Genomic DNA, 26,391 nt, shown 5'->3' on the forward strand with positions numbered 1-26,391 from the left:
CTGAGACCAAGCAGCTGGTGCTTGGGCCTGGAGCTCCCCATCAGTCTTATAGATTGATCCTACCATTATCCCTGCCAAAGACTCCAACCCAGTAACCATTGCAGTCCAAGTACCATGTGTTTCTGAAAATGTTCTCTCTGCCTATTCAGTGTTGGTGCTTTTCACATGATCTCATGTGGGCTAAAAGATAACCTCAGAGAAACATCCGTCCTATTTTTGGATAAGAAAACTGAGGTTCAGTGAGATGAAATAGCTTGCTGCAAGTCTCCAGACCATGAGCAAGAAGTTTAGACTTCTGCCTGGGCTAAAGCAGTAGTTATTTCTTTTGGTACCAGGGGTTGGACCCAGGGGTGCTTAAGTACTGAGCCATATCCTTACCCCTTTTCATGATTTATTTTGAGACAGGGTTTTTTAAAGTTGCTCAGGGCCTTGCTCAGTTGCTGAGGTTGGCCTCATATTTGTGATCCATCTGCCTCAGCCTCCTGAGTCTCTGGTATTACAGGCATGCACCAATGTGCCTGGCTTCACCTTTATCTATTTAAATTACCCAGTTAAGTGAAGTTTATAATCTGGTTCCTCAGTTTCTCTGATGTCATGTCAAGTATTCAGTAGCTACAGTGACTAGTAACTACCATATCAGCACATATATTTCCATTGTCAAAAAAAATTATATTGGATAATGCTAGACCTTTTTTAGTGATAACTTGAAGTAAACAAACAAAACTGATTTATGTTTGAGTTCTGACTCTTGTTGCTGGATTTGGACAAGCTGTGTATATTCTATGCCTCGGTTTCTTTTTTAAACTGGGGATTGAACTCGGGTATTTTTACCACTGAGCTACATTTCCAACTCTTCCTTTTTTTCGTACAGGATCTTACTAAATTGCCCAGGTTGGTCTAGACCTTCCGATCCTCCTGCTTCAGCCTCCCAGGTAGCTGAAATTACAGGCATGTGCCACCATGCCTGGGTCAGTTTCTTGATCTCTGACATGGAGACTATGAAAGTGAACTGGCACAATCTCTGCCACGCAGGCACTGAATGAACCACTAGTTGTTTGTTCAGTATCTGAGTTGTCTGATAAACTCCAACATGCTAGGCTTGGGGATATCCCTGCTTTGAGAAGACTTGGGGGTCCAGTAAAAGAGCTAGCCATGTAAATAAATATATTGAAATGTTTCATATGTATTGTTGGAAGTCTGGGGACTGGGAGGGGGCCATATGTATAGGAGGGTATAAAGCTTCTAGAATGGTTGGCCTTTGAGCTGAACTTCACAAAAAGATTTTCTTAGAGATGGCCAAAGGGATCTCTTGAAGGGAAGAATAAAGAAATAATAAAGGAAGGAGGGGCTAGTGGTGGGAACAACTTGAATAGGTATAATCCCCTTTATGACATTACCTCTGTGACCTCCTGCCTTGCTAAATTAGCTAGGCTCTCCTCAGAGGCACATGGCTATGTTGTATCATTGCAATGAATGTGAAAGGTACTCGCAGCAAAGTGCGTGACCACGAGTGTGTGGCAGTTTCTTACTCCCCTCTCACAGGATGGCATTTACCAGGTGAGCCAGCAAGAACCCTGATTTGTGGCAAATTTCTCTCCCAGGATCCAAAGTTCCTTAAAACCAGATTTGCGGGCTAATGAGAATAGACTGTGTGGTTTTAGTCAGCTGGTTCTCTCTTAGGTCTCTCTTACCCCAGCTAAGGGGGTTTGGGAAATGTAATCTTTGGTTGGACAGGTAGGTAATTAAGGGACCTACCTTCACTGTAAGAACGGAACTGCCCAGTGACTGGGTTCCAGCCAGGACTCTCCTGGACTGCACTTGCATGGGCAACTGCTCAGGTTAGCCTGTCAACCTGCTGATTTGGTACTTTGTGATCAACAGGTCAAACCCCACTGAGTGATAATCACAGGAAGATATATATAAGTGTGTGTCAGACCTGGGTTCCAGTGTTGCCTGTGATTTGTGGCAGTTATTTAACATCTTGGAGCCATATTGCCCCTATGACTTTTGAGGATAATACTTTACCACTTTCTCTAAATGGTCATTTACAATCTTGACCTTTTAAATTTATTTTGCATTTGATTTGAATGATGATCAGTTTTTCTGTTTCTGAGTTACCAGGAGAGGAGGTATGTGTTCTGCACCCATGATTGCTCCCCGCAAATACAGCCTCGACTTTCATTTTCATATCTGTTCCCCACCACCACCAAACATTAGCCGCATCTATCTGCTAGGCTTTCAGATCTGAACTGGGCTCACTAGGCTCCAGCCACACTGGCTGCCTTGTATTTCCCCAGAAAGGGTCTTCCCTTTCGAGGTTGCCAAAACTGTTTCCCCTGCCTAGAATGCTAAAATGTTACCTCTTCGGAGAGGACATCTTTGCCCTAATGTGTACTTCTTTCCTGGTTTCAGCTCATGGCTTATTCACTGCCCTCATACCTGTAGCTATTTTGTTACTTGCTTTTATCCCACACTGGGCTATAAGCCTCTTGGGGTCGGGGTTCACTTGTCAGTCCCCAGCCCAGAGCTTAGCACGTGGCCCTCTATAAATATGGTTGGGGCCGTTCCACGCAGGAACTGCTGGATGAGGAACCAAGATTCCAGCCCAACGTTCTGTTCTACCCTCAGTGCCTTGCCCATCAAAGGGGTGGGGATAAATGAGGCCCAGAGCCTGGCTCACAGTGGAAAACCCCAGCTCCCCTGACCCAGGGCGGCTCCGGAACCCCTCGGGTCTGATTGTGCCCGGGGGAATGGTTTCTATGGTGACAGCAAACAGAGGGCGGGGCCTGGGTGCTTCTCGGACAGGCAGCGCGGGGAGGGAGGCGGGCTCCAGCGCTGGAAGGGCGCGCGCAGCGAGGGGCGCATGCAGGGCCCTGGCGGGGCACTTCTGAGCACCAGGGAACTGGGCCCCGTGAGCCAGGGTTCGGCAACCTTGTTCACCAGGATCAAGGCCCGGCGTGCAGTTGGCGGCGGAAGCCGCAACCACCAGATCCACACAACAGTTCCCCCGCCTCTTGGCCCTGTGTTCCCTACCCACAATACCGGCTGCCTGGGAGGCTGCCATGGCCGGGGCCCGCCTCCGCCCAGCCCGAGGCGAGTGGCGCTGGCCGTCAGCGCCTGGCCAGCAGTGCTGGCTTCATGCCCTGCCTAGGCCGCGCCTCCGAGACTCCTACCTGCGGCACTCGCGCCCAAGGCGCTGCGGATCCCCATCTATTCAGCCCCCGGCCTGCCCAGGTCCTGGATGATCCCCCCACGCAAGACGGTGAGGCCCAGAGCGTTGCCTGCCCTGGCCGGTGGCAGCTGCAAGAAGAAGCATGGGGATGGAACGAAATGGTGTTGGAAGAAGAGTGGCAGTGGGTGGGCGTCCTGATGAAGGGTGGAGGGAGGGAAGAGGGTGCCAAAAAGACCCCGGGCTAAGCCCCAACCTATCCCCGCCCCTATAACGCCTCTTTCTGCAGGATCCCTTGTCCTCTGGCGAGGATTCTCCAAGACACCTCACCACATGGGCCGGCTCAGAAACGCCAAAATCCACGTGGAGAGAGCTGTCAAGGTCGGAATGGGTTGGTGGGGAGGAGTTTAGAAAGGACTCTGGAGTAATTTGTCCTGCCTCCTTGTGGTATTTTTGTCATGTCCTTCAAAAACAACCAAAAAAAAAAAAAAATCCTTAATTCTACACTCATCTTCCAATACCTCCCCATTTTCACTTATCATTCAGGGCCAAACTTCTTGACAGAATTGTCTGGGCATTGTTCCACTTCTTTACCTGGAATTCACTCCTCAGTTCCCTTCCCTCTGATTTCCTGCCTTTCCCATCCCATTCCTTTTAAAAAACACTCTCATTAAGGCCCTTGGTGACCTCCAAGGAGCCAAATCCAGCAGCGCCTCTTCAGTCCTGCCATCTTGATTGAGTTGCCTGTGGGTGTGCACTGATGCCCCACACACCCATCCTCCTTAGCTATCTGACTGCACACTCCTACTTTTCTTTTCTCTCTTTCTGGCTGCTGCTTTTCAGTTGCTTTGGGCAGTTTCTTAGATATTAGTGGTTCCATAGATCCCTACCCATGCATGCTGCATGCATTGCTTCTCTCTGGTTGTGAGTCCAATGTGCTGCACCCACTGCATACCCTCTCCAGCCCCCTAGTTGACATCTCTACCCAGAGTTTATCAACATTTCAATCTCATGCTCTGATAATCCTACCCAAACTTGTCATTCCTTCTAGTCTGGACTTTCTCATCTCAGTTGTTCAACCCCAAATCCAATATTTCTGTTTTTTCACTACCACATCTAATCCCATCAGCAAAATCATTCATCTCTGATTCCAAAATGAATCCCAACCCCACACTTTTGCCCCATTTTCACTGTAAGCACAACAGCCTTCCAAACGGTCTGCTTCCATACTTGTTCCCATCTTTTTTTCCATACAGTAGCAAGCCAAACTTAACAAACCTTCCAACTAAGCACACCCTCACCTAACCTTTATTGCTTCGTGCTACTCATATAAAAACCCACATCCAAGGCTCAAGCCTGCAGGGCTGTCCATGGTCTGTCCATACTACCTAACTTCTCATGGGCTCTCCCTTTCATTTTCCAAACTGCACTCACCCTTTTAGTTCCTTTTGGTCTCCATTCTGCCTTTGGGCCCTTGCACATGCTTTTCCCTCTGCCTATACTGCCATTTGCTCAGCTCTGTATATTCATGATTCTTTTTTGATCTTCCCTAACCATGTATTCCTAAGTAGTTTCTCTGGGTCTCATTAAGTATGTAGATTTTAGACTGCCTGGATTTAAATCCATACTCTTGGGGTTGGGAGTGTAACTCAGTGATTGAACTGTGCTTAGCATGGGTGAGGCTTTGGGTTCAATTCCCAGCACAAAAAGAAATCTCTTTCACTTAACCATGGTATGTCCAAGCTACTTAACCTCTCCGCATCTTTATTTCATAACCAGTGAGTATCTAATAAAAATGTATGTCATTGTAAGTAATACATGAGGGCTGGGGATGTGGCTCAAGCGGTAGCGCGCTCGCCTGGCATGCATGCGACCCGGGTTCGATCCTCAGCACCACATACAAACAAAGATGTTGTGCCCACCTAAAAACTAAAAAATAAATGTTAAAAAAAAAATTCTCTCTCTCTGTCTCTCACTCTCTCTTTAAAAAAAAAAAAAAAAAAAAAAAAAAAAAAAAAGTAAGTAATACATGAAGCATTTACCACATAGTAGATACTCAGTAAATATCAGCTATTATTGCCAACATTGTTACTATGCATATTTGTTTATTTTGGTACTAGGGGATTGAACCCAGGGGCATGTTACCATTAAGCTATGTCTCTATAGAGCCCTTTTTGTTTTTTTATTTTTAGACAGTTCTTGTTTAGGGCCTTGCTAAATTGCAGGGACTGGCCTTGAACTTGCAATCCTTCTGCTCTAAATTCCCAGGTCATTGGAATTAACAATCATGCACCACCACCCCCGGACACTATGCATATTTATTTCCCTCCATGTTTTTTAGCTATTTTTCCCAGTGGAATATAAAAATTCCCTACAGAGGCCAGCTTGGAGGCAGAGACTGTAACTGGGTCACCACTATATCCCCTGTGTTTGGCACCTTGGCAATGCTTATTGAACAAGTCTCTATCTCTCACCTTATAGCAGAAGAAGATCTTTATGATCCAAGGCCGCTACCCAGTGATCCGGTATCTCTTACGCCAGAGAGGCTGGGTAGAGAAGAAGATGATCCATCCCCCGGGCACCACCCTAATGCCATCCCAGAAGGATCTGGACAGCTCAATGCTAGGTGATAGTGACACCACTGAGGAAGGTGAACAGTTCCCTCTCTTTCCACAAGACCCCTCCCAGTCTTCTTCCTTATGTTCTCACCATCCCAGGGTTGAGGATTTGTACCTATGGGGCAGGGACATGGCTCTCATCAGGTCTGGGCTCTGCATACATTGAAGATGAAGAAGAGCATTATCAACAAACACAGCTGTTTGACTTAAATGGCCTTCTGGAATTTGATGACCTAGATGGGACACATGCTTTGATGGTGAGCGTCCTGGGGGCCAGCTGAAGCACAGGATTGGCTGGAGGGTGGCTATTCAGAAGGAGAGGTCTGGCGCCCAATGGGGTGACCTCAGACAAATCCTTTTCTTCTCTGGGTCTCAGTTTCCCCATCTGTATAAAGATGATTGTTTCTCTAAAGGCTGGATAGGCCCCCAGAGCAGTGAAGGACTCAGTGGGGCTCTGACAAGGCTGTTACATCCTCTGTGCATGCTAGTTATCCCTTCCAGGTAAAAATCTCTTTGTTCATCTGCTTCCTTTGCCCTTAGCAATTGAAGGCTCGTAGGAAGGGCTTACACAACTCTGAGAGAGGCTGGTGAGATGGTGTGGAGGACATGTGTGTGGAGGTTAAGGACACTTGGATTCATTAGATTGGCACCAACTCTTACTAAGTTGAACTATATGAAATAGCCATTTCTGCACGTCAAGATAAGTTGAAAATCGGTAGTTTCATGTGGTTCAGCTTTGTGAACCCTGGGGCAAGTTGTTTACCCTCCGTGTACCTCAATTCCCTCACCTGTGAAATGGTAGCTCCTACCTCATAGGGTTGGATGAGGAGTCAATGGATTAACATAGAAAGTATTTCAAACAGAGCATAGCATATGGTGTTATTAGTTAATAATAACCTACCTCCCAGATTTTTAGAAAGGATGGAGAGGTGGGGACCACAAAAGAACCTCTGTTACGTGCTGTGTGCACATCAGTTTGGAGGCTGTGTCAGACTTCTGGCAAGTAACTGATGGCCATTGGCCAGAGAAAGGTCCAGCATTCTATTGTGCAGTTTAACACTCAGACGAAGCCTGCTCTCTTTTGGCCAAGCTTGTGCCCTGGAGAAGAAATGCCCTTCATGCCTTACACAGAAACGTTGTGAGGACCACAGGATAGTTTGGAAGTATCCTGTCCTTCGTGCTCAGGAGGGTTGGGGAGAAGCTGCCCACACTGGCCTCCCTGTCTCTATCTCCTCCCCAGTCCCGCATGGTTCGGAATGAGACACCTTACCTTATCTGGACCACCCGGCGAGATGTGATGGACTGTCGCTTCCTCTCTAAGGATCAGATGATAAACCACTATGCTCGAGCTGGCTCCTTTACTACAAAGGTGGGCTCCTCAGGGCAGTAGGAAGGACAGCTTCCAACCCCCACCCTTAGACTAGTAGTCCCAACCCCGTCTCTCCCCTTGTCAGTAAAAGAAAGTTCTCAGGAAAGCATGAGATAAATAATTCAGTGAGACCTGAAGTCAGGAAGACTTGGACTCTAATTCAACCCCTGTGGGATATCTGGTAGTGTAGACTTCTTGACTAAACTGGACTCCAGCTGGATGTGATGGTGCACACCTATAATCCCAATGGCTTGGGAGGCTGAAGCAGGAGGATCAAAAGTTCAAAGCCAACCTCAGCAACTTAGCAAGACTGTCTCAAAACAAAAAAGGCTGGGGATGTGGCTTAGTGGTTAAGTGCCCCTGGGTTCAATCCTTGGTACCAAAAACAAACAAATAACTGGGCTCCAGGATTCAAATAGGATCTGAAGCCCACACAAACACCAAATCCAAACTGTGAGCAAGGGTACATCTGGCTGATGGCTTCATTCTGTCTTATCTCTGATAGCAAGTGGCTTTACATCTCTGAGCCTCAGTGTCCTCATATTTAAATGACAGAAGCAGTAAGGTCTGTTTTCTAGGGTGAAGGATGAAGAAAGAACTTTATAAAATGGTCTGTCATTTTATCATTGGCAGAGACTTGGAGAGGAATTCCTAGACGAGGCAGGTCTTTAAGGATATGAATGAAGGGTGAATGGGATTTGTGACAAAGGGGACCACGAGGCAGACATGGATATAGATGTGAGTAAGTTAAGCCTAGTGAGTGGAATAGAGGCTCTGAGAGCATTTGGGCAAGGTCTTCCTGACTGGATGTGTGCTGCCTGTGGGGGAGTCTCTTAGAGCTCCCTGGGCAAGTCCTACCCTGCCCCCTCAGCAGCTAACTCCATAGGTGGGTCTGTGTCTCAATCTCCGGAACTTGCCCTGGTTTGATGAGGCTGATGCTGACTCCTTCTTCCCACGTTGCTACCGCCTGGGTGCTGAAGATGACAAAAAAGCCTTCATAGGTAAGGAGAACCCCCAGCCCCATGCCTGGACCACCCAGGCTGAAGGACCAAGACTAAATCTCTGGCTCACACCAGGGAATAGCAGGCCTCTCCTTATGCCCTCATCTACCCCAGCAAGTTCCTTCCCTATCCCCAGTCCTACTATACCCTCACTTAATGATACTCCTAGCTTGGCCAGCCCTGACCTCCAGAAAACTTAGGTAGCTTGCTTGTATTCTAGAGCAGGTTCTAAAAGTTAGTGGTTGGTTGAGTTTGGAATCCAGAATGGATTTCAGGCTTATGTCAAGTTCTGTTGGCTGGATTGGGTTCCATAAAAGACTATAGGTTATGGGTTTCTAAGGCAGAATAGCTTCCAGCTCCACAATATGTTCTAAATAGAATTTGGATCCAGGTTAGATGCTAGGCCTTAAGTTATGTTCCAAATCTGAACTAGGTTTTGGGTCAAGGTTTGGGTTCTTAGGCTAGAATAAGTATCAAAAGTATATAAGGGGGACTGGGATTGTGGCTCAGTGGTAGAGCACTTACCTAGCACACGTGAGGCACTGGGTTTGATCCTCAGCACCACATACAAAAATAAATAAAATAAAGTTATTATGTTCATTTACAACTAAAATATTTTTTAAAACTGTATGAGGAGCCAGGCGCAGTGGCACATGCCTGTAATCCCAGTGGTTTGGGAGGCTGAGGCAGGAGGATCACGAGTTTAAAGCCAGCCTCAGCAGCTTAGGGAGACCCTAAGCAACTTAGCAAGACCCTGTCTGAAAATAAAAACATTAATAGGGATGAGGATGTGGCTCAGTGGTTACTCACCCCTGGGTTTAATCCCTGGTACAAAAGGGGGAAAAAAAGTAGATGAGGAACTGAAGAAAGAACTAAGACAACAGACAATCTGGTCCACACCAGATTCTGAAGACAGAGTATAAGCCAAGTCCAGTCACATTGTCACATTCTGGGTCTAACTGAAACAGGATCCAGGTTCTCATTCAGGTTCTAGAGTCAGAAAAGGTAGAGTCAGGTTACACATCCAAAATGGGGCAAGTCACGATCAGGTTCCAGAACCAGAACAGGCCTCAAGCCTAGGGGCTGAGCAGGGTATCCCCTGCCCCGGGAGCAGAGGACTTCTGGCTGACAGCTGCCCGCAACGTTCTCAAGCTGGTGGTGAAGTCGGAATGGAAGTCATACTCTGTCGAAACAGAAAAGGAAGAAGCTGCAAGTAAGTACTGTGGTTACCTTCACTCCCTTACCCTCCGTGCTCCCATTATCCATATCCATATGACCATCTAACATCTTTCCCACCCTTCTTTTCATCCATGTGTTCACCCATCCTTCAGTCTACCCATTAACCCATCCATCCATCCATCCATCCATCGATCCATGTATCCATCCTCCCACCTACCAACCCACTGTTGATCTCCTCATTCACCCACTTGCCATCAGCACACTCCCTATCCATTTATCCACTCCCCACTTTCCTTCCCATCCTTCTACAAAACCATTTATCCATGTATTATTCCATCTTCCTAACTACTGTTTATCTACCCTCTAGTCTGCTCACTCATCCATTCTTCTATTTCCCAACTTCCCACATACCTGTCTTCTGGTTTGTTTGGTGATCAGCCTATGCATGGGCCTGGCATGTGAATGAGCACCCTACAGAGAGCAGGCTAAGAAGACATGGTCCATCCTTGTCTGGGGGAGATAGGTCTAGGAGAAGGAAGAAGTGAACCCAGCAGTTTACAGGAGTCCTGAGCACCCTATGTGACCAAAAATAAGGAACATCTGGGGCTGGGATTGTGGCTCATCGGTGGAGCGCCCACCTAGCACGGGCAGGACCTGGGTTAGATCCTCAGCACCACATATAAAATAAAGGCATTGTGTTGTGTCCATCTACACCTAAAAAATAAATATTAAAAAAAATTTAAAAAAATAAGGAACATCTGGGAGTAAAGGGCACACAGAACACAGCCCATTACTTGCCCCTTCCCTTTATGGACTTAGCTCCTACCTCCAAGCCACTAATCCTTTAAAAGCAAGGGCTCCTTAGCCAGAGATTCAGAGAAGTAAAGGGCAACTATAAGGGAAGGAGAAAAAAATCCCTGGCTTTTCCCCATTCTGTCTCTTACATAAGTGTGCCAGGTACAAGATGACTCTTATTATGTGCTAGGATCAGGAGCACAGGGGTCCCCTACTAGGCAGAGACCCTGCACTTAAGCTTTCTCTGACAATGGGCTCAGGTGTGGGTCAGGCTGCAGGGGGTTAAGGGCTCACTTATATTTCAGGATGTTCAGGAATGAGTCAGGGCTGTGGGTGTGCATTGAGTCTTCTGAGATGTCAGTTTCTAGAGATTCATTTTCAGGTGTGTGTCAGGGCCTCGCATTGCACATGTAAGGTTAGTGTTTCTATGGGTTGATGATGGTTGATTTATGTCAGGATTCTGGGAGTGAGTAGATTTCCGTTGTGTTTCAAGACTTAAGAAGCCATATTGGGGGCTGGGGATGTGGTTCAGTGGTAGAGTGTTTGCCTGGCATGCATTCAATTCCCAGCACTGTGAAAAAATAATAAAATAAATAAAGAAGCCATGTCAGGTTTGGTTTCATGTATATCTAGGTTCAAAGGCCAAGGTTTCCAGGTGCAGGGTCTCAGATATGTCAGAGGTCCCAGGGTTAGAGAGGCTGCAGCTATGTGCTGGGGCTTTAGGTGCTGTAGGACTTTGGGGACATTTAGGGTGGAGTGGGGGCCAGGGATGAAGTGCTAGAGTTGCAGGTAAATTTAGAGCAAAACCTCAGGTAAGTGACAAGTCCCAGGGCAGCTGGGGATCGGGGTTCATGGTAGGCCTCAGGTGTCTTTCAGGTGAGGCCTGAGGTGAGTGACAAGCCTCGGGTTGGTAAGCACTGTAGCATGTGTCATTTTACCTGCCTTGATGTGTTCTAGTGACAGACTCTTCCCTATCTCTGCAGGAGAGAAGAACCTCAAGAAACAGGAACAAAAGCTCATGACAGTGTCCCCAGAGTTTGTGGATGAGGCCCTGTGTGCATGTGAGGAGCACCTTAGCAACCTGGCTCACATGGACATCGACAAGGACCTGGAGGCTCCACTGTACCTCAGCCCTGCGGGCTGGACCCTCTTCCTCCAGCGCTACTATCAAGTGGTCCAGTGAGTACTCCTGCAGCCAGGGCTATGGGCTGAGGCAGGTAATTAGGAACAGACTCTCACAATCTAACACAGCCCTCACCTCCTCCTGAAGCCTCTCATTTTTGTTCATATTGCTACTCTTCAGCTCAGGAACCCTCAGGGATTCCCACTGCCTCCTTGATAGAGTCCAGACCACTCTTCCTGGCTCTTAGCACAATGGTAGGCACTAAGATGATGGCCTGTGCTGTCAGGTAGACCTAAGTTCAAGTCCTGGCTTTGCAACTTCCAAGCTCTATGACTTTGGCAACATCACTAATCTATTTGAACTTTCCTTTTCTGGACTGGTGGTATAGTTAAGAGTGCTTGCCTAGAATGTGCAAGGCCCTGGGATCGATTTCCAGCACCATTAAAAAAAAGAAAGTTCTAGTTTGGGGAGCCAGATGATAACCAAGTAAATGAATGGGTCAGGTGGGGGTGAGTGATGGGAAGAGAAAGGAAGGGGAGCTATGATATAGATGTGCTTGAGTGAATTAATCTAGAAGGGAACCCACCTATCAAGCATTGTTAGGTCTAGATAAAGAGGACAGGAATGCCAAAAAGCACCTGCAGATGAACTAATCAGGCATTTGAATCCTGGTTCAGCCACCAAGTGGGTAGCCTTGGGCAAATACCTTAATTTTCCAAGCTTTAGTTTACTTTCCTCTAAAATGGGACAGGTGATACCTCCCTGAAAGGGCTGCTAGAGGATTAGAGATAATATATGGAAAGCCCTTGGTGTGTTGCCCCATCATTTGGAGCTGGAATGATTCAGTTTTAATAGGAAGGGAGTGGGCAGAAAATGGAATATTGGAGTGGATTGTGAACTGTGAAGTAAATGGGATTTACTCAGTCATTCCCATTGCTATGGTCTGGGCAAGAGGGCTCGTGGGGTGGCTTGAGGGTGAAGATGGAGGTTTGAGAGAGATCCATGTGGATCTCTAGGGGGAAGGCATGACCAAGGTGGTTGAACCTTGGCCTAGGGGGAAGGAGGATATGTCTCCCCTTGTCCTGCCCTCCTGCCTGCCCCCAGGCCTTGCCCTGCCTAAGTCCCACCATCTCCCCACAGTGAGGGGGCAGAACTCAAGCATTTGGATGCACAGGTCCAGCGCTGTGAGGATCTCCTGCAGCAGCTGCGGGCTGTGATGCCCCAGATTGATATGGAAGGGGACCGCAACATCTGGATCGTGAAGCCAGGAGCCAAGTCCCGTGGACGAGGTGGGGGATCAGCCTTTGCTTTTTTGCAACAATACCCTGTGACCTTGTCCCCCATTAGAGGCCAGGGCGGTTAATAGTGCAGTCTGCCAAACTGGACTGAAAGCCCAGCTCTGTCAGTAATATTCTTTGTGACCTAGAGCAAGTCACATCACCTATCTGAACCTCAGTTTCCTCCTTTGTGAAGTGAAGATTGATAAAGCCTTCTACAAGGTGAGATTAAATGCAGAGTACATCTTAAGTTGTAGGTCAGCACAGTCACCCCCATATGAGAGCTTCTGGGAAGATAGTCCCAACTGTTCCTCTCCTGCCCCTGAGTTTGGATCAGTGCTTTAGGTAAGTTTGGTGACACTCACAAGCACTTAGTTGCTTATTATCTAAAGGGTCTCAGATTTCACCAGCACATCCCTATAGTCCTAAGGCCAGGACCCCTAGTTCAAGGTTAGCTTTCCCCTACTTATAAGACTTCAGGCGGGGTTAATTAACCTTTTCTGTGCCTCATCATCATCACTGGTAAAATGGAGCCAATACTTCCTGAGAAGATTAAATTAGTATAATGTTTATAAAGTATTTAGAAGCCATGCATGGTGGCACATGCCTGTAATCCCAGCAACTGGGGAGGCAAAAATAAAATAAAAAATAAAAAAATCTAGGGATGTATCTTGGTGGTTAAATGCCCTTGGGTTTAATCCCCAGGACCAAAAAAATGTACTTAGGTCCTGGATCTGTGCATAGTAACTGCCACATTGATGCTTCTATTATTAGCTGTTATTCTGACTCCTCAGCCAAGTGTGACTGGAATTTGAACAGGAAAGCCAGCAGTGCCTTAGCCCGGCCTTTAAAGACTGTGAAAGGATGCCCAAGAGCTAGAAAACAGATTTCAGTATCAGCTTCTTTCGAATACTGCTCTTGGATGGGTTTATTTATGCCAGGGTGAAGCCATTGCAGCTCCAAACATTGGAATGCTTCTCTTAAGGATGTCACATTAAAATCAGGAGGGCTGGAGATATAGCTTAATGGTAGAGTACTTGCCTAGCATGCTTGAGTCCCTGGCTTCAATCTCCAGTACCACCAAAAGAAACTGTTAAACAACTATCATTCACAGTGGTACACACCTGTAATCCCAGCCACTGGGAGTCTGAAGCAGGAGGATTTCAAGTTCAAGGCCAATATGGGCAACTTGGCGCACGAGACACTGTCTCAAAATAAAAAGGACTGAGGATAAATCTCAGTGGTAGAGCACCCCTGGGATCAATCCCACAAAACAACAACAATGAAAAAAGCATTGGATTCTTTTCTTTTTATACCTTAGAAATACTTGATTTTTTTTCCCAATCATGAAAATATGTGTTTATTGTTTTAAAAAAAGAAAACAAAACAATATAGGAAATTAGAAGCAAATGTCCCTTAATTTCACCAAAAGATAACCTATTAACTTTTTAATGTGATTCTATCTGTACTTGTTTCTATGCATTTGGTGTGTGTATTATAAGTCTTTCTCCTTTTTTAAATTTTTGGTACCAGAGATTGAACCCAGTAGCGCTTAACTCTGAGCCAACTCCCCAGCCCTTTTTATTTTCTATTTCGAAACAGGGTCTCACAAAGTTGCTTAGGGCCTTGCTAAATTGATGAGGCTGGCGTTGGAATTTCGATTCTCCTACCTCATCTTCCTGAGTCATTGGGATTACACTGCACCTGGCAGTTATAATTTAAAAAAAACATATTTTTGTTGTAGATGAACACAATACCTTTGTATATTTTATTTTTATGTGGTGCTCAGGATCAAACCCAATGCCTCACACGTGCCAGGCAAGCGCTCCACCACTGAGCTACAACCCCAGTTCAGCAGATGTAATCTTTTCTTATACAAGGCATTATGGTCTTGGGCCAGGCACAGTGTGCATGCTTATAATTCCAGGGTTGGGAGGCTGAGGCAGGAAGACTGTAAATTCAAAGCCAGCCTCAGCAACAGCGAGGTACTAAGCAACTCAGTGAGACGGTCTCCAAATAAAATTCAAAAAAGGGGGCATGAGGCACTCAGTAGTTGAATGCCTCTGAGTTCAATCCCTGATAACCACCCCACTCAGAAAAAATAAAAAGATATTATGTTCGTGGAAATCCTGATGATTGGTCTACCCACCACCCTTTTTTTAAAAAATATTTTTCTAGTTGTAGATGGTCACAATACATTTATTTTGTTTATATATTTTTATGTGGTGCTGAGGATCAAACCCAGTTCCTCACACGTACGAGGCAAATGCTCTGCCACTGAGCCACAACCTCAGCCCTACCCACCACCTTTTTAAAATATTTTTTTAGTTGTCAATGGACCTTTATTTATTTATTTTTTTTAATTTATATGTGGTGCTAAAATTTGAACCCAGTGCCTCACACATGCTAGGCAAGTGCTCCACCACTGAGCTACAACCCCAGCCCCAATCTGGCCCTTTAGGAAAAGATCCAGACCGGGAACCAGGCACAAGTTTTTCTGTGCCATTGGCAGGCAATAGGCTACTTTGGGCAAAGGAATGAGATTATTTGTGATTTTGTGTCTGGTGATATGATTCTGATATTAACTAGCATTAAAGCTACGCCTTAAGCCAAACAAGCTGGTGCACATTCGAAATCCCAGTTCAGAGGCTGAGGCTGGAAGCTTGCCTGAGCCCAGGGGTTCCAGACCAGTCTAAGCAACATAGTGAGAACCCTGTCTAAAAAGAAAAACCTTGATGGGCAGAATGAAAGTCTCTGGGACACAGGTCCGCTGTGTTAGCAAAGCAATAAAACTTCTTTTACCTTTTCCTCAAAAAAAAAAGAACATTTTCTATCTAGAAGAAATTTTCTGTCTAAAATAGATAATCATAATCAACAGTGTTGGGTAGGATTTGAACAAACACAATTTCATACATTCTTGCTGGGACTGAAAATTAGAAGAACATCTTTGGCAATATAAAATGAAGAATGTGGAGCTTGGATTGTGGTTCAGCGGTAGAGCACCCCCCTAGCACGGGCAGGACCCAGGTTCGATTCTCAGCACCACATAAAAATAAAGGCATTGTGTTATGTCCATCTACAAAATATATATATATTCTCTCTCTCTAAAAAAAAAAAAATTAAGAATGTACACACCCTTTGAGCCAGCAAACCGATGGCTAGAAATTTATTAAACAGGTGATAGTAATATGTGTTAACATTTATTGAATGTTTACCTTTTGCCAAGCCCTATCCCAAACCCTTATCCTGCTTTAATCTGTGTAATACTGTGTAACCAAGGCATGTTTATTCTCCCATAACCTGGAAGAAAATCCTTAAGGATTCCATAAATGTTTAGAAGCAGTAGTTGGCTGCCTCTGAAAAGGGAGATGTATTTTTAATATGCCATTTTTTTTTTACTAATTTTTGGGTTTGTTGGTTTATATTTTGTTAATTATTGGAGAAAAATAATATATGCACATACTTTTAAAGCCCAGTACAAAAAATAAAAGCAGAAGCCCATTACATGGCAGGACACAGTGGCACATTCCTATAATTCCAGTGACTGAGACAGGAGAATCACAGAGTTGAGGACAGCCTCAGCATTTTAGTGGGACCCTGTCTCAAAAAGTTTGGGGAATGTAGCTCAGTGGTAGAGCACCTCTGGATTTAATCCATAGTACCTCAAAAATAACAACAAAAAAATCAATACTATTCAGAAATTTTCAATGCATATATTCCTTTTCAATCAACCCAAAATGACTTGTTACCAAAAAAATTAAAATCATTTTCTGTTTTCCCAAAGGGAACACGATACTAATTGACAAAAGACATCCTTACCCATGTGGCCTGACAGTTTTGTGGGGATGAGGGCTAGCCCAAGTTTGACCTCCTAGACCCTGATTACCCCTTTTCCTGCTAGGCATCATGTGCATGGACCACCTGGAGGAGATGCTGAAGCTAGTGGACTGCAACCCCATGATGATGAAGGACGGCAAATGGGTGGTACAGAAGTATATTGAGCGCCCCCTGCTCATCTTTGGCACCAAGTTCGACCTGAGACAGTGGTTCCTGGTGACCGACTGGAACCCACTTACTGTGTGGTTTTACCGCGATAGCTACATTCGCTTTTCCACACAGCCCTTCTCCCTAAAGAACCTGGACAAGTGAGCCCTACCACTCACCTCCCATGAACTCCCAGACTAGTTGGGGAGCTGGCAAAACAAAACAACACAACAACAAAAAAAGGCAATGAAAATATGCAGTGGAATCTATGCAGCATTGCTGGGTTCCAAACACAAATTGAGCAGGCAGGCAGGACCTCTACCCAGCCATCTTTCCATCCAACAGATATTTACCAAGAGTGTACCCTGTGCCATTCATTATTCTAGGCACTTGGGATACAACAAAAACAAATGAAGAGCCCAGCTCTTAAGTGCTCATATTCTAGCAGGGAGAAACACACAAGCATTGATCTAATAGGATAAAGTGCAATATGTGTTTTAAAAAAAGAAAATATAGAACAGGATTAAGGGACGTCAGTGGAAATTCCAGAGGAGAAAGGCAAGATGTAGTATTAATTTGGGTGGGGTGAGAGGAAACCTTGCTGAGGCCTCAGTTCAAATTCCATCTCTGTAGCTTCCAAGCTGTGGGCCTTTTGTTCAAGTGAAAACATATTTAAGGGCTGGAGATGTAGTAGAATGCTTGCCTAGCATTTGTAAGGCCCTGTGTTTGATCTCCAGCACCACACATACAAAAATACTTGAACCTAGCTGGGCATGGTGGCACATGCCTGTAATCCTAGCAGTTCTGGAGGTTGAGACAGGAAGACTGTGAGTTTAAAGCCAGCCTCAGCAACATAAGTGAGGCCCTAAGCAAGACCCTGTCTCTAAATAAAATACAAAAAAGGGCTGGGGATGTGGCTTAGTGGTTTGAGTGCCCCTGGGTTCAATCCCTGGTACCAAAAAAAAAAAACTTAAACCTCACTTTCCACATCTGAAGAATGGAGGAAGTAATATGAAAGTGAAAACTGTTGATTATCAAGTGCTTCATGTGTGATAGATGCTAAGCACTTTATGTACATAGTTATTTTTCATAAAAGCCCAATGCAGTAGGTACTATCATCCCTATTTTACAGGTTCAATGACTTGCCTAAGATCTTACAGCTAGTCAATGTGAAGATGGGCTTGACTTCATCTTGACAACTACAAGGCTTTATGGTTACCTACCTGCTTGTCTTCCAGGCATTGGGAGGACAAACAAACTAGGCACAAGCATTTAATACTGTGGCTATCATGATTAGCACCCTCAAAGCCTCCTGAGAGATAAAACTAATTCTCACCCTAGAAGAATATAGGGTCCAGGCCTTTGTCATTCTTGTCCTCCCCAGTAGGGCCCTATTTCAAGTCGAACTGACCAGCGTGGCCCAGGGCCGATGTCGAAATTTTCCTGCCCTCCCTCATTTTGGATAGGTGGGGCAGCAGGAGCTAAGCCCCAATTTTCTTTCTTTCCTTTTTTTTTTGGTAACTGGGATTGAACTCAGGCACTTGACCACTAAGCCATATCCCCAGCCCTATTTTGTAATTTATTTAAACACAGGGTCTCACTGAGTTGCTTAGTGCCTCGCCATTGCTGAGGCTGGCTTTGAACTCACAATTCTACTGCCTCAGCCTCCCAAGCCGCAGGGATTATAGGCATGTGTCACCGTGCCCGGCTTGAACCCCAGCTTTCTACTTTGTGTTTCAGCTCTGTGCACCTCTGCAACAACTCTATCCAGAAGCATCTGGAGAACTCCTGCCATCGCCATCCCATGCTACCCCCAGACAACATGTGGTCCAGCCAGAAGTTCCAGGCCCACCTGCAGGAGATAGGGGCACCAAATGCTTGGTCCACTGTCATCGTGCCTGGCATGAAGGCTGCTGTGATCCATGCGCTTCAGACCTCCCAAGACACAGTACAGTGTCGGAAGGCCAGCTTCGAGCTCTATGGTGCTGACTTTGTATTTGGTGAGGATTTCCAGCCCTGGTTAATTGAGATCAATGCCAGCCCCACCATGGCACCCTCCACAGCTGTCACCGCCCGGCTCTGTGCCGGTGTACAAGCAGACACCTTGCGCGTGGTCATTGACCGGCGGCTGGATCGTAACTGTGACACAGGAGCCTTTGAACTCATCTATAAGCAGGTGAGGTGGACGTGGAGGACTCCAGGGAGTGTGCCTTCTTTTCTAGGCTGCTCCACAATGAAGCACAGGGCTCTGCAGTCAGACCAGTTCAAAACCTGGGCTTGAGGCCTGGTTTTGCCAAGTTGTCCTAGTATATAGCCACGTCCCCTCCTCAGTTTCCTCATCTGTAAAATAGAGATATTACTATCTTTCTCATGAGCTGAGTAAATACAATGAGTTAATATGCCTGGATAATAATGCATGGACTCTGCGACATCCTCGGATTCAAATCCTAAGTCAGTAACTAAGCTGCATAACTTCAAACAAATTCCCAACCTCTAGGTGGTCTGTTTATTCATCTATAAAGCAAGAACAAAAATACTACCTAATTCATAAGATTATAAGAATTAAATAGTTAATATAAGTGAGGTACTTCAGAATAGTGCCTGGCATACAATAAATGCTGTACAAGTTTTAGCTATTGTTATAACCTAATAAGGTTGTTAGGAATTTCATGAAAAATAGCATCACTTGTGAAGTGCCTGGAATATATATAGTAAGAGTTGATTACAGGCAGCTGCTATTATTTTTATTATCTTTTGGAGGTATTGAGGACTGAACCCAGGATCCCTTTACTACTGAGCTACTTCCCAGCTCCTTTTTTTTAATATTTATTTTTTAGGTGTAGTTGGACAAAATACCTTTATTTTATTTATTTATTTTTATGTGGTGCTGAGGATTGAACACAGGGCTTTGCATGTGATAGACAAGCGCTCTACCGCTGAGCTACAACCCCAGCCCAGCTATTTATTTTATAGGATAAGATAGGGTTCTTAAAAATCAGGACTGGAATTGGGTGTGGTGGCACACACCTGTAATCTCAGAGGCTTGGGAAGTTGACACAGGAGGATCGCAAATTCAAAGCCAGCCTCAGCAATGGTGAGGTTCTAAGCAACTCAGTGAGACCCTGTCTCTAAATAAAATACAAAACAGGTCTGGGAATGTGGCTTAGTGCCTGAGTGCCCCTGAGTTCAATCCCTGGTACCCCCTCACGCCCCAAAATAAAATCAGGGCTGGACAGCTCATGAGAATGAGACAGAAGGACTGTGAATTTAAAGCCAGCCTCAGCAGCTTAGTGAAACCCTAGGCACTCAGTGAGACCCTGTCTCTAAACAGAATATAGAATAATCAGTTAAGAAAGCTATTTTCAGTTTTTTTGAGCTTAGGAAGTTTTTTTTTTTTTTTTTTTTTGGCAGTTAAGGACCTTCTGACCAGCATTCTGTTTCTGTCAAAGTTTGGTTATATACAGGAAAGGTGCTGATCCTATGCCGATCCATTCTCTCTGGGATTATAGGCATGTGCCACTGCACCTGGCTCCAAATGCCTTTTATTGCTGATTTGTTTTTTAGGCCACTGTGTAATCACACCCTGTACTGGCAGTTTTGTCTCTTTAATCTTTTTTAATCTAGGACAGCTCCACTACTTTTCCCCCCATTTTGATCTTTTGAAGGGACCAAGCTGGTTGTTTTATAGAACTGTCCTACATCCTGGATTTATCAGATTGTTTCCTGGTGGTGTCGTTTACTTGGTCTTCTGTTATCTAGATGTCCTGTAAACTAGAAGTTGGGTCAAACAGCTTGAATGAGGTTCAGGTAAAACATTTTTAGCAAAAATACAGCAGAGGTGATGCTGGGTACCTCTTGTGATATCACAAGGAACCTACTGTTAGAGTGTCTCATGATAGATTAATGATGCTGAATTTGACCATGGGTTAAGGTAGTGGCTACCACGTCTCTCCATTGGAAGCTCTTCCTACCTTATTAATTATATTGTGTATTAGTCCATTTTCTGTTGCTAATAACAATACCATACACTGGAAAAATTATAAAGAAAAAAGGTTCGTTTGTGCTCACAGTTCTAGATGTGCAAGATCAAGAAGCCACATTTGCTTCTTTTGGCTTTCTTGCTGGCAGTGTCCCAAGGTGGTATAAGGCATCATATGTCAAGAGACAGAGAGGCACTGGAATGTAGCTCAGTGATACAGCACTTGCCTAAGCACATGCATAAGGTCCTTGGTTCCATTCCCAGCACCATACAGAGAGAGAGAGAGAGAGAGAGAGAGAGAGCGCCTGGCGCAGCAGCGTACACCTATAATCCCAGATAATCAGGAGAATCAAAAGTTTGTGTCCAACCTCAGCAACTTAGTGAGGTCCTAAAAAAAGAGAGACAGACATGCATACATGTCTGTGTGCCACCAGCGTTCAATCATTCAGGCTCTACCCTGATGACTTTATCTAATCCTAATCACCTCCCAAAAGCCCGATCTCTAAACATCATAGATTAAGTTTCCCCCTCTTAATAACTCACTTGGTGATTATATTTCAAGACATAAACCCTTGAGGGACACTCAAAATATCCAAACATAGCACTTGATAAGATGGTACTTTGGCTGTCTTCAACTTACCCATTTCCTGTCATCCTTTCTACTGGTTTTGATATCCAGTTTTGATTCTTACCTATTAGAGTTCCAATTTCTAGTTTTTTTTATTGTTCACTCTACGATTATTAAATGAGGTTTCTGCCAGGAGTGGAGGTGCATGCCAGTAATCCCAGAGGCTCAGGAGGCTGAGGCAGGAAGACTGTGAATTATTCAAAGCCAGCCTTAGCAATTTAGCAAGGCCCAAAGCAAGTTAACAAGACCTTGTCTCAAAATAAAACATTAAAAGGGCCAGGGATGTGGCTCAGTGGTAAAGTGCCCCTGGGTTCAATCCCTACTACCAAAAAAAAAAAAAAAAAGAGGTTTCTTCTGTAAAGATGACCTTTCTCCAATCACCTAGGGCTATTTGGTAGCTCAGGTTCTGCAATGGTTTTATTCATTTTTTTTTTTAAAGTAGGCAAAGATCCAACACCCACTTACAATTTTTTTTTTTAAAGAGAGGGTGTGAGGAGAGAGAGAGAGAATTTTTTAATATTTATTTTTTTTAGTTTTTGGCGGACACAACATCTTTGTTTGTATGTGGTGCTGAGGATCGAACCCAGGGCCGCACGCATGCCAGGCGAGCGCGCTATTGCTTGAGCCACATCCCCAGCCCAAAATAAAGCTTTTCTCTTTTTTTTTTTTTTAAGAGAGAGAGAGAGACAGATATAGAGAGAGAATTTTTTGATATTTATTTTTTAGTTTTCAGCAGACACAACATCTTTGTTTGTATGTGGTGCTGAGGATCGAACCCGGGCCACGCGCATGCCAGGCAAGCGCGCTACCACTTGAGCCACATCCCCAGCCCTCATTTATTCATTTATTTCAAAACCTAGGGTACTCTACCACTGAGCTACATCTCCAGCCTTCTGCTTTTTATTTTGAAACAGGTTGGCCTCAAACTCATGATCCTCCTGCCCCAGCCTCCCGAGTAGCTGGGACTATAGGTGCACATAACCATACCAGGTGTGCTCTGCCTTCTTTATTTATTTATTTATTTTAGTTTTTTTTAGTTGTAGACAGACACAATACCTTTATTTTATTTATTTATTTTTATGTGGTGCTGAGGATCGAACTCAGTGCCTCACCTGTGCAAGGCAAATGCTTTACCAACTGAGCTACAACCCAGCCCCAATGCTTTGCCTTCTTTAAGGCTCTTAGTTTCTGCTCCCCTGTGACTTGAGCTCATATAAGGTTCCAGGCTGTCTATGTGGGTATCATAAGTCAAATTCTCTCTGTAGAGACTCTGATTGTTGGCAGTGACTTGTAGAACACAGCCACACATATTCCATCATGGACTGGGAGCACAAGCAACCTGAGAGGGCAGTAGATGTGGAGGTGTGGTTGTGGGGACTTGACTAGAATTCCCCTCCTCTTCTGGGTTACTAGTCCCTGAGGCTCTGTGACTCCTTAATCACTCTAGGATTAAGGGGTCTCCCAGAGGACAGAGGTGGGCTTCCCATTTCTCAGCTCAGTTTTGATTCTTACCTATTTTATTAGAATTGCAAAAAATGCAGATTTCTAATTTTATTTTTCATTCCACCTGACCAGGTGCTTCAGAGGTAAATTCTATCCATCTCTGCCCTGGGTCCTGCTGCAAGGATTCCAACACCACTGACAGGGCCTTGTCTCTTCTTCTTGCCCACAGCCTGCCGTGGAGGTGCCCCAATATGTGGGTATCCGGCTCCTGGTGGAGGGTTCCACCATCAAGAAGCCCACGGCACTGTGTCATCGGCGGATGGGGGTCCACCCATCACTCCCTCATCTGCTAACCCAGCAAGGCTCTGGGGAAGGCAAGGAGCTGGGGACCCCTACCCACAGGTCAGCTTCCAGGAAAGGTGCTGGGTCCAGGAGCCAGGGGCACATTGAGAAGCCAGACTCCACTGCTACCACCTCAGTCCCCGGGAAGGGGAAGAAAGGCAAGACAAAAAGTGCCACAGCCCTGCTCTGCCCCATCCCCCATAAGTGGGACCCCTCCCCCAACACCAAAATGGGCTACATTGTTACCATGACCTGTGTTAGTGGGAACAGGCAGTCTCATTCCTTGAAAAGACTGCCTGCCATTGAGTAAGAGGATGACCTCAATCCCTGGGTAACAGCATTCCCTCAAACACCCCAGTGTCCCAAAGTGATTTCTTCTGTTCTCTAAGCCCCTCAACCACTTGTATTTGTCCTACCACCAGAACCACCAATAGATGGAAAGAACCACTACTCACAAAGTAATCTTTTAAAATATACAGCCAAGTAAGCATTGTCCTCTCCAGAGTCTCAGTCACCCTGCCTGGACTCAGTCCCAGGGTGCTCTGTCTCCAGAGTCCAGGCTTTTGCCACAGCAGTATTCTTCCTTTGCTTCCATGCAGAATGTCCTTTGGGGAAGAAACTAATCACTTAAATGTTCACTACCACTACCTAACCAGCTCCTTTAGTCTTCACAGCAACCTAGTGAGATAGGTGCTATCGTCCCCATTTTCCAGCCGAGGTAGCAGAAAGTTTAAGGAAGTTGCCTGAGGTTGCACAGCCCAGAAGGGGCAGAGCTGGGATGCAGACCCAGGTCTGTTGGACTCCAAACCCTGGATTCTTCCCACTGCCTCTGGAGGAGGAACCGGGAGGGCTCCACTGCCCTCACCCTGCCCCTGTCTTCCCTACCCTGTGCACATACCCTGTGGGGCAGCAGGGCAGCTGGTCAGCCTCTCTAGGCCCTCACAGCTTCCCTTGCTCCCACAGCCCCTTACCACTTCCCCAGCCTCCACGCCAAGGCACGGCTTCCTTCTTCCTGTGTGCTCCAACCCCAGGGGCGCATCCTCATAGTGCAGCCCTGCAAACTGGTGGGTACTAAGGCCCTGTCGCCCACAGGCAAGGCCCTGATGACTATACCAACCGCCAAGATTATGATTTCCCTTCCACCAGACTCTGACCTCAAGATGGCACCCAGCATCCCAAAGCCAAGAAAGGTGGGCCTGGATCTATGACTCATACCCTGGTGGACAGTGCTGAGCACTGGGGTCAGGGCTGGAGGGCACAGGCAGAGAGCAGCTCCCAGGCTGCCCAGAGGGTGTGGGTTTGTCCCTTTCTCAGCAAGGGACCATTATCAGGTAAAAGGGAAGGACTTGTCCCCCTCAAAACCCCTTCCTATACAGATTCCTGATCATCTCTCCCTTTCTCCCCCCCTTTCACACGAGGCTGTTGCTCCCAAGCGCCTTCGAGGTCCCCAACCTGCCCGTGTCTTGTGGCCTCAGACCTTTGAAGTCGGAACTCTTCCCAGCACCCATAGGAAGGTCAAGGGCAAAGGCAAGTTGAAGGCCAGACTCTGCGACAAACCCAAGGCGGAGGCATACCCTGTGAAGAGGCTGGGCCATCCTATATCCCTGCCCCTTACTGATACATTCCAGAAGCTGAGGGGTACGGAGGTTATGAGGCTAGGGAAATCTTGCTCTGTTCTTGTGGGGCACTGCCTCTGTCCTGGATCTAGCACCAAATAAAGAGGAGCAAACGAACTGTGGAATTGTGGTAGGCTTTGGCTCCACCACTATTGGGTGAAAAACAGATGGGGTGAAGTCTCTATCCAACAGTCCAGATCAAGAGCTAGCAGCAGCCATAATTCCCACTTAGTGACAGACATGGGACTTCCTGTTCAGATACTTCCTTGGTATGTCTGAGCCTTCACTTATATATATGAGGAAACTAAGTCTGAACAAGAAGATGTGGCTTGACCAAGATCACACGGCAGTGAAAAGTCAGGGACACATTGCCAGACTGTGGACCACTGGGAATCCCTAGCCCCAGAGGCTGAGCTGGGCTGGCAGAATGACATCCAGTGGGCATAGAAACATTTATGATACAACACAGGGAAAAGGGTGGACCTTGCTGAAACCCCAGCCTTTCTCCAGAGGGTGTGGGTTTGTCCCTTTCTCAGCAAGGGACCAATATCAGGTAAAATGAAATATCCAACAAACCACACCTGTGTGTAAAAATCTGGTATTACCTAGTCTTAGTGGATTGAATGGTGGCCCCCTAAAAGATATGTCTGTCACCTGCATGTATGTCCTTAAACAGGTAAGGAGTTTTGTAATTGACGATCTTGAGATGAAAGCACCCCAGATTATCTGAGTGGTCTCTAAACCCAACAATAAACATCTTTGTAAGAATCAGAAGAGATGATAAGAGATGTGGGAGCCAAAAAATTCTACTTCCATTTTCTTAGATCCTAACTGGATCTGAAAATTAAATTACATAAGTTATATTAACAAGAGAAAATCTGCCTATAAATTTCATGTAAGTTTGACTTGTCATGGGAGCCCTTATAAATGAAGACCCAAAGAGGCACAATCAGTTACTTATGATTCCGGCTCAGATAAAGAATAGTTGTGAAGAAGCTACTAAATTATATAGGGACGATTAAAAGATGGGAGTTGGCCATGCTTGGGATGGAACCCAGAGCCTCACACATCCTACACAGGCACTCAACCCTTGAGCTACATCCTCAGCCCTGGAGTTATTTTAACAAGGTCTTTAGAGAATTCTCTTGGTTTTGACATCTTAGGTATAAGTAGGGATGCTGTATATTTCTAGCATAGAGAGAGTACCTTTCATATTGGAATGGAGTTTCATCTGCTTTTAAGAAGATGCACAAAGGTCAAAATGATGTTTTTCTCTTTTGCCTACTAGGGATGGAACCCAGGGCCTATTAGGCTATGTGAGCACCCGGCCATTGAGCTACACACCCAGCCCAGAAATGATCTCACACCTACTGCCTTTCAAGTTCCATACAGTCAATCTGCCAGGGTGGACTTTTTTTTCCCCTCCCCGTACTGGGGATCGAACCCAGAGAGAGTTAACCACTAAATGATATCCCCAGCCATTTTTACTTTTTATTTTGACAAGTAGCTGGGATTATAGGCCTGTACCACTGCACCTGGCCCAGGATGGTATATTTTTTAACTCCTTCAATGACCATGTGAAACTGGGTATGGTGGTGCCTGCTCGTAACCCCAGCTACTTGGGAAGTTGAGGCAAGAGGATTACAAGTATAAGGCCTGCCTGGGCAACTGAGTGACACCCTGTCTCAGAATTTTAAAGAAAGGCTGGGGATATAGCTCAGTGGTAGAACATTTGCCTAGCATGTGTAAGGCCCTGGGTTCAATCTCCAGCACACACACACAAAAAAAGACAAATTAGTATGGGATACTGGAAACCACAGAAGAATATAGGAGTGGTTCTCCCCTAGAGCTCTTCATTTTGGATTTGC

At 45.7% G+C, this 26,391-nt stretch overlaps 2 protein-coding genes across 4 annotated transcripts in view; one reads left to right on the forward strand and one right to left on the reverse strand.

Moving 5' to 3' along the window:
* The first annotated feature begins 39 nt into the window (after nt 1–39).
* Ttll3 (tubulin tyrosine ligase like 3) lies at nt 40–24,648 on the forward strand. Its single transcript, XM_071605922.1, is given in 15 exon segments — nt 40–2,936; nt 2,939–3,262; nt 3,459–3,550; nt 5,651–5,819; nt 5,932–6,044; nt 7,028–7,156; nt 8,043–8,157; nt 9,272–9,370; nt 11,115–11,310; nt 12,395–12,543; nt 16,433–16,676; nt 18,256–18,691; nt 22,795–23,065; nt 24,000–24,097; nt 24,326–24,648. Coding segments are annotated over 15 exon segments (2,808 nt in total). The 5' UTR covers nt 40–2,863; the 3' UTR covers nt 24,626–24,648.
* Nucleotides 9,257–26,391, reverse strand: part of Rpusd3 (RNA pseudouridine synthase D3) — a 24,676-nt gene continuing 7,541 nt past the window's right edge. Inside the window, exons 8-9 of one of the 3 annotated variants that reach the window (XM_027932000.2) lie at nt 9,748–9,861; nt 9,257–9,340 (exon numbers count right to left, since the gene is read on the reverse strand). In XM_027932000.2, the coding sequence (XP_027787801.2) occupies nt 9,776–9,861 (86 nt within the window). In that variant the 3' untranslated portion in view covers nt 9,257–9,340; nt 9,748–9,775. Of the gene's footprint in view, nt 9,341–9,747; nt 9,862–26,391 lie in introns of those variants that run through there. The other 2 variants (XR_003582280.3, XR_003582279.2) reach the window with 2 other exon arrangements.

This window comes from Marmota flaviventris, chromosome 20 (genome assembly GCF_047511675.1).
Source record: "Marmota flaviventris isolate mMarFla1 chromosome 20, mMarFla1.hap1, whole genome shotgun sequence".
Classification (NCBI taxonomy): Eukaryota; Metazoa; Chordata; class Mammalia; order Rodentia; family Sciuridae; genus Marmota; species Marmota flaviventris.